Consider the following 9,034-nt stretch of genomic DNA (forward strand, 5'->3'; position numbering starts at 1 on the left):
AGAAAAAAAAGAAATCTCTCTGACACCATCCGCTGTTGTTCTCGAAAAGCTGGAAGAAACGGATCATCTCCCTTCAAGGATTGTGCTAAGAACTTTATCTGTCAGCACTGGAACCCGAGTGCCTTGGACTGGTGAGATCCCAGCTCTCACTCGCTTTCTCTTCTCTCTAGGCATAGATTTCTGAACCTGAATTGTATTAGTTAAACTTGAGCTAAGTTTCCCCAAATACTTAGCGAAACCAGGGTAGTATTGTAATTGTTTGTGATTGTATTCCTTTGCATGTCTATTATTACTAGTACCATTATACATTTCATATACTTGGCAATAAATCACTTTTAAACTGGTAGTAACTGGGTGTGTTTCCTTCTCTACTTTCCTTCCCCACTTCCTCTGCAGCAATGCTTCTTTTACCTAAGCTAAAGATCCCTGTAAAGCCCAGAAATACTGTGGGGTCTGCTCATCAAGAGGCTATCACTACTAGGACAGTTAGGGCAAAAGATTGGGACGTGCTGAGTTTGAGACACATAAGGGGATCAGCTTGTACAGGCTGATTGACCCAGTTTGGCTCAGACGTGCCCTTATGAACTGAATGCTGGCCCATGAGGGTGTCAGCTGGACACCCAGCCTGATTCAGAGGTATTCTGTTCACCTGTGTGCTTGTGTCTGACGGCATTTTATTGTTACCTTAATAAACTGATTCCTGGCATATGAGGGTGTCAGCCTGTCCAAGCTGATCAACCCAGCCAGGTCAGGAGTGTCACGTTAATCTGTGCATGTTTGTGTGTATGACTGATTTGGTGACTGGAGGAACCCAGTCCCATTGAAACTGAGTCCTGCAAGATAGCTCCACTGGGGGTGAGAACTTGCAGAAGGGAGATATACAGCTCCATATAGCAACACCAGTACACAAGCAGCACATTGATAGGTTTACAAAGACCCTAGAAACATATCCCTAATAAATGAGCACACCCCAAAGTGATGGGCGAATCTGGTAACACTATACAAATCATAATCTAAACTCTACATAAGAATACCTTCAACTCTGACAACACATATATGTACTGCTTTTATTTCTAGCATTCAATCAGTATTAGCATGTATTTTTCCATCTTTGCCCCTTCATGACATTAAAGGATTTCTTATCCCACACAATTAAAGTCTAGGGGAACCGAGAGGTGACTAGGATCCTTTAACTTGAGGGAGAAACTGGCCAACTTCTTAGCAGGGATGAAGCAAGTCACCTTCATGGACACGGCCTTTCGCTTGGAATCCTGGAGGCACTTTTAACAATACACTTTGTGCTGTGTGGTCAGATAAATCTTCTCCACTTATTTCAAAGAATTGATCCACTGAGTAATGGATCTCTAAAATTGATCTATAGTAGGAAAAGTAATTTGGGGAAGCTCTCAACACACATTAGCCTCAATTTAGAATTCAGTCGCAAAACCAGACATTATAAATTATGAGACAGTCAATTTGAACAGATTCTGAAGATTTCTTTCTTATAGCCTGTGGGTGTGAAATTGTACAAAAAATAAAAGAGGCACATATGCGTACTTCCATTTGTTGTGTACTTACTGTAGGGTCAAATTTTGCAGTCCTCAGTCCACTCCAAAGTCAGGCAAGCTTCCCACTGAAACAAGCAGGAGATTTGCCTGAAAAAGGATCAAACCCCACAATGCTTTTTCTTGGATGCAGGGGTCATCAGTAAGAAAAAACTAATGACTAATACGTTGTTACAGTTCTATCTGTTTTCTTAGAATAGAAAATAACTATGCAACATTGGTCTGGGATACTACTAGGATAGCAAGTAGTGACTGCATTAAATGAAAACCTGTCACTGTGTTAAGGTTTTTCATGTACAGAAATTACTGAAAATTAAGTGGAGATACTTTCGTTGTTTGTTCTTTTCAAAACACTTTTCCTCATGGTTAAAATCAAATGCTCCACAATAGTCATCTATTTCTACTAGCAAGGAGTCTGTAACCCCATTCCAATCTAATTTAAGAAATGCTAATCAGTGATTCCTCAGCAATCTTAGAAACAAAATCAAATTTCTCTCCTACTCTAATTCACATTTCAAGAAATGCTCTTGTTCTTGAGAATGTAAGTCCAATACTGCACCTGCCAGCATCCAGGAGAATTTTATAACTACTGACCACAAATGCAATAAGCTATAGCATTTGGACAGCCCACATTCTCCACCCAACACCATTGTATTCTAATGGCAATTCTTGAACAATTATTATTGAGAATTGGCCAAAAAGAACTAATGGCTTGTTAAAAGTGTAAGTCTATTGAAATGAAGTAGTTGCTGTTTAAGTTTTAATAAGTGATTGAGACTTTTTTTTTTTTTTTTACATGCTGCATACTTATTTCATTAAGTTTCCTATGTTGCTTATACATGCAAGGGAGTGATTTTCTCTCTGGCAGAAGCTGGGTCATTGCAAAGCAGACTATTAGATTTTTGTATTTTAAACCTTTCTGAGCGATTCTTTTCTGTTTCCCCCAGGTATTATTTTCTTACAAGGTTCCTTGGAAAATAATGTGTTTAATTCAGAAAACAGAGTAAACATACAACATTTCCTATCAAATGCATGATGCTCATCACAGTCAAAACCAGCAGGTGTTGCGTTCAAACATCCATTCCCAAATCACCATGCGGCAACATCTTATTTTGCTCCTCTGAGTCTTTGCAACAGTTAGTTCACATGCTCCATGCAGAAATCAGAGAGAGGAACAAAGAATAGATAGATATATAGCAATTAGAGAGTTTTTAAATGCTCTGACTTAATGGTATGGGCTCTGATCCATATACTACCAGAGGCATTTCTGATTTGAAATTTGGATTTCAGTTCACAGGGGAACCTCTCCTTTGACTATCATTCAGAACAAATGATGAGTGTATCAATAGCAGGCAGTTCCACTTTTAAAGCAGGACTTGTATTTATGAGCTCCATGTACAATAGCATTTTAGACACCTGAACACAAAACGTACTCTCCCCCCAATTTACAGCAGCACATCCTTTCTCTCCCTTTTTTTCCCCACAGTAGTGCCTAGAAACCTCCACCAAGGTGAGTACCTTGCCTCAGCACAGTCTGGACATTTAGTAAGAGGATTTTGCTGTCTGAAGGGAAAGACAAAGAGGGGAAAAGAAAATGGGCAGAGACTTGCCCAAGATCATTCTGCAGCATAACACCCAGGTATCCACAACCTACTGCCATCCCATTCTGTTTGGCACCTACTATTTTGCACCCTCCCTTCCCTTTTTTTGAGTACTACACTTGTGCTGATTCTTTTAGAAGTGAACAAATGCATTCACAGGGAAAATATAATACCCACATCAGACAGATGTTGTCCAAATTAAGGTCTGTCCTGTGTTTCAAAGCTGTGATCTGCCTAGTTTTATTACCAAGCTAAGTCTGAACATCTAGAATGAGCCAAGTATTTGTCCTTTAAAAGAAAGGTTTCTTTAGAATGGCTTTGTCTTGAAAGGACACCTATCTCCCCTCTTCTATCCCCATTTTCTGTGACTCTCACAAGGCTTTAAATTCAGCTTCTAAACTGAAAACATGTGCTGTTCATTAGCCCAGACACCAACACACCTGTACTGCTTCATTCAGAAGCAGGCACTCAGGCTCAGTAGATAAATATTGCCAAGGCTGATTTAGCAGCTGGGGTAAGCACGCATGATTTTCACAGGGAAAGGTAAAGAATATTGAAATGAATTTATAGAGACCTTTGAACAGGGATCTTCTCCTCTCCCCTTTGTCTTCTCCTTCAGGACTTCCCTCTCTGTTTCACTCTTCACATCTTTCTTAGCTCCAGCTTTCCCCTTGAATCTACCACACCGCTTTTATCCATCCCTTTCTGATGCTTGCTTTCTTGCACGCACATGCAAACCCCTACTCTCCTAATGACTAGCACAAGGGGAGAAATCAATGGCACTCCCTGTCATCAGTGCTAGTACACCTACCATGTCTTGGTCCCCTAAATAGGCAATATTTTTTATGATGATGACAACAATGATGATGATGATGATGACAGCAATGATAATAGTAAATCTTTGCTTCCTACAATATTTTGAAAACTTGGGATTACACCATTCACCACTGTACTGTAGCTATCTCTCTTCCAGGCAGGAAAGGAATAAGAAACAGCCAACTAAAATTGTGAGAGGCATTTAGACAGGCAAAATTCAACATGCAGAACTGAAATCAGCCCAGGACACCTACACTCCTACTCTCCCCATAATACCACATGTGCTCCACTGGTTGCAAGAGGTCAAGACTTCCGTTTCATATCTTAATAATGAAGTACCTTTAGCAGAATGTTTCTCCCTACCACTAAAGCTGAGGCATTGCTTCAGAGCTAAAGCAAAATCCTTCTCCTGAATGACCTACTCAGCAGTGCTCAACTTCTAGCCTGCGGGCCAGATCCAGCTGGCAGAGCCATGCCATCCAACCCTTTGGAGACAGACAGGAGATCTGTGGCAACATTAATTGCCATTTCTCTGCTGCCATATTGCAGCCAGAAGGGAGCCCAGTGGGCCAGATAACATGGCCCTGCAGGCTAGAATGCACCCGTGCATGGCTGGATCAGGGCACACAGGGTTGTACCAGCACACGATCAGGCTGGCAGGTGGAGTTAGGCCAGTGAGCAGATGGATGTGGCATGCAGGGCCAAGAGTGCACCGGATTGTACCTAAGGAACCACCCCACATGCCAACCCCACATGGTATCTGGCTCGTGGACTGACCCCTGTCACTCCTCTGGGCCAGAGATTGAGCATCGCTGACCTAGTCAGAAAGTCTCACCTAGTCAAATGCTTACCCAGCCCAACCACATTCAGTTGTGCACTCTGACTGGATCAAAGCACAAGATGTAGAAAAGAGTTATCATCAGGCCTGTTCTGCAACAGGATATGTATGCTGGCCTGCTACATCCAGATTGAGCCCAATGACTCCACGGGACTTTATGCAGGCGCAGAATCTTACCTGCTACGAAGTTTCACTGGTGATTAACCTGCCTAATTCACCGCCTGCATCCTGAAAGGAATTCTTCTTGAGGTCCCATCTCACACTTTGGCTTTGCTCATCTAAATCCACACATTTTGCAATGGGAAACTTCCAGAGCATCAAATGGTAATGTAAGGAACCTGACTAAGAGAATGACCAGCTGCAAAACCTGCCGTGATTTATAACTAAATACAGCTCTGTGCATGGTATTAAAAAAAATTGTTGTATGTAAAGGGACTTTCCCTAAATGCACAAGCGTGTAATAGAGAGCAAGTACAGTAATATTTTCAAGAATAAAACAGTGAGCTAGCTTTAGCTGGGAAAGCTTTAAGAAATACAAATATTTATTTTTAACAGAAATTCAGATTCTGCCCCACCAAAACAGTATGGTTTTGTTTTATTTATAGTGAGGCATGTTTTTAAAGCATTCAGGATAGGTGCCCTTTTTCAGTCAGACCGCAGCACTTCTGTCATGCTTTAAACATGCATTTGTACCAAATAAATGATTACAAAAAGCCATGATGATCTGCTGATATCCCAGATCATCCCACAATATGCTAGGAGGTTTGCCTTTGCTGAATCTCAACCTGTAGATAAAAGAGGCCATTTGGGCAGAGCTCAGGAAAATCTATCACAGAGGCATTTCCCTGTATAGCAACTGTGGCTCTTCATTGAGATGCAGGTAGTGCTCCAATACCAAAGACTGCAGTGCATCATTAAAGTACTGTGAAGACAAACAACACTCACACTGCATACCAAGTGGTATTACATTTAACTGAATCATTTTATTATGAATACATCCAGGTCTGCCACTGTGAGCTACTTGTGTAAAATGTGCTGGCAAAAATGGATCTTCACTAATTACATTTCATGCATATTTCAGAACTATCCTTGGGGATACAGTAAGGTGGCTATAAAGAGGAATTTTCTAACCAAGTTCATTTGCAATTTGCAGCCATAGCAGGGCTGGTTTTCCACAGAGATAACTCTGGAACATCTCACAGTGGGGATGTTATTTTTATTATGGGTGTTTCTTTGAAACACTGGGTATATGGATATTTTATATCTCTTTATAACACTGAACCTTTATTGGAAATTAAACTGCTTTTCAAATGACAGAAGTGTAAGAAATTCAGGTATTTTATCAGTTAAACTACACTGTTGGGATACTGGAACACCCATAGTCCTTTGCAGGAAAGTCACACAAACATCATAATTACCAGGCATCAGTGTAAGTTCCTTTCCAAAGCAAAAGGTCTCTCTATCTCCCTCTTTCACTTCACTTTCTGAGATCAAATTAAGAAAATCATCTTGTCGAGGTGCACAGTTTCAAGTCCCTTATCAGGAAACTGCAGAAAGGTTCTTTTTTCCCCTTACCTGCTTGAAGACCGAATTGTAAAGCACACAAGTAACAGCTTTCCTATGACTTGTGACCCTTCTATTGGTTTCCTGCTTCATTTCCAACACCATCAGTTGGTTATTAAATGAGATGAAGAGCCGTCCATGAGCTTCATTAAAATAAAGGGTGGACTGGAATTCCAGACTCTTTGGGAAGGAGCCAGCAACTCTCTGGATGCACAGCTGATGCTGAATGTCCCAGATCCTTAACACCTGTGTGCATAATGATGAAGAAATCATACTTTATCTCCATTTTTTGCTTCAGGCAGCATTGCAATGATTAGGTTTCTCAGGGCTAGCTGTGCCTTGCTTTGTTTATCCTCATTAACATTTACCATCAAATAGAAGCCACAAAGAGAAGGCATCTCCTGTTAATTTATTCTGTAAAGGTCTTGGCAATGAGCATTTTCTTTTACTATTATTATTTGTATAATAACCAAGGTCAGGGCTCAGTTGTGCTATTCATTGCACAAGCACATAATAAGAGAGAGTTCCTAGTTTACCAAGGGTGAAGGAGACATAGAGAAACATCTGGGCCAGGGTGACAAAGCAGAACTAGAGCCTGCAGAGGGGTAGCAAGTTCACTCAGTGCTCGCAGGGGGTGGGGGATATGCCAACCACTGTAAACTATGAGAGGGTGATGGGGATGCAAGGGGAAGGGATCTCTTATCTGCCCACGCTCTCTGCGCACTGACTGCAGCTGCTACCACTGCTATGGCTATAGCAGCATCAGCTCCACAGCAGCAGACTTGTGGTGTGGGCTCTCTAGGAGTTGCACCTGGTGCCCCATTTGTTCTCCCCCACCCTCCAGATGCACTGTTGGGCATAGGGCTGTGCTTCCTGTGACAAAATCTCCCCAGGGGAGTGCCATTCCACTTGCTCCACTCATCCCCTGCCCCGCAAATACACTGCTGGCAGTGGGGCAGTGCTGCCTGGATCCTATGGCTGAGCAGTGCAGCACTTCCTCTGCTGTGGCAAAGACTCCCAGGGGGTATTCTGGTGCCCCCTCATAGTCAGCACCTAGGCTGGTGCACCCCCAGTTAAGCTACTGAGAACCCAGGCCTGAATCTAAATCTATTGTCCATCTCTTTTTGTACCCAGAGCCTAATTCTCCTCACATACATCCTCCTAATGTAATGCTATTGCTTCACTGCTTTGTACAGACACAAATGAGAGGATAACTAAAGCCTATCTATCTATCTAAACATCCCTTGCATTTACCCATGGGAAAACAATGAGTGACCAGAATAGCTAGCACAATATCAAAACTTCAGTCTATTACTGTACATACTGTCCTTAGAGATTTGGAAATATTACAGGTGAGCCTTATCTCCAATAACACAAGTTAGGGACAGGTCAGATAAAAATCTCTTCATATTGTATGAGCATTGATACAAAAGACTCATATGTTATGGAAACACCGTGGCCTGTTGTGCACATAAATAAATAGGTAATTTTTAAGCCATTATGTATGTGGTAGACTGTAAAGATGCATAATAAACACACAGCTGTAACTGCTATAGATAGTGTGAAATTGCCCATTCTAGAGGGAGAAAAAGGGAAACTATTTATTTTTCTTGACGGCATGAAACTGCGATATATCAATAACTGGCTGCAGGCAAGTCATTGCTTTGCAAACTACTACATACGCTACTGTCAATGTACCTTCCTTGATGCCCTCCACTAGCCTCCTCTTTCTGCAATGGGGCTCTCACAAGAATCAGAGACAAGTAATTGTGACTAGCACTCATCCAGAACTCTGGTCACTGAACAATTGTTGCAAGTACACCCGAAGTCATTTATCCATTGAAGGCCTTAAGCCTTTCTCATCTATTTCAAAACCCTGTTCTGCCTACCCCCATACAACTGGTGCCCCTGGTATTATTTTCTCTGAAATTATTTTCTCTGAAAGCTTGCTTACAGCAGCCGGACTCTGGCAGAGATGGGTAAGTAGGCCTGGTAGGCAAAAGTGTTTAGGTGGGTGTTTACAGGAGCATGGAGGAGGATGAGCTGATATGGAGCAATAGGACCTGCAGAATCCCACTCTAGTAAGTCGTGGTTGAGATCCTGAATATTTCCATGATGAAGCTGCTCTGAGGAACAGAGCTTCTGTATCCAGGGCACAGACCTTCAAAGGTGCCTCCATCCTGGTTAGATACACAACTGATTTCAATAAAAGTTAGGCTTCAAATACAAGTGAGACACAAAACAACCTTTGAGGATCTGGGCCTATATCTGTGAATCTACAACAACTATCCAGAAAATAGCAATGAAGCACATGCGAATTTGTACTTATTTAAAACAAGTCCATCCTTGGACAAATTGTCTTATCAGTATAAAGTATGGCACATTCAGTAACTCCTGTCTTTTATCTCAGGTTGTCAAAATCATGCCTTTTAAAAAGGTGGCTTTTATCCTCTATGTTCCCCTTTCACTCCTCGTTATATCAGAAGGCAAAAGTTGTGGTTTCTACTACCAAGAAATCAGAATGTTCTTAAGAGTAGAGGGATGTGTTTTTTATTGTTAAGGCAGAGGCACTTAGATTACCATGCATTTATCAAATTGAAATTCTAATATAATAAAAGGCAGAGTGTGTGTGTGTTAGGCAAGGATGAAAT

General features: G+C 41.6%; 1 protein-coding gene across 1 annotated transcript in view; it reads right to left on the bottom strand.

Moving 5' to 3' along the window:
- The window catches only part of WDR49 (WD repeat domain 49), a 101,956-nt gene that overhangs the window by 35,643 nt on the left and 57,279 nt on the right, over positions 1 to 9,034 (bottom strand). Inside the window, exon 8 of the mRNA XM_019503247.1 lies at positions 6,396 to 6,629. Coding sequence (XP_019358792.1) covers positions 6,396 to 6,629 — 234 coding nt within the window. The remainder of the gene's footprint in view (positions 1 to 6,395; positions 6,630 to 9,034) is intronic.

Source organism: Gavialis gangeticus, unplaced genomic scaffold, assembly GCF_001723915.1.
Source record: "Gavialis gangeticus isolate Ggan-Ray unplaced genomic scaffold, GavGan_comp1, whole genome shotgun sequence".
NCBI classification, from domain to species: Eukaryota; Metazoa; Chordata; order Crocodylia; family Gavialidae; genus Gavialis; species Gavialis gangeticus.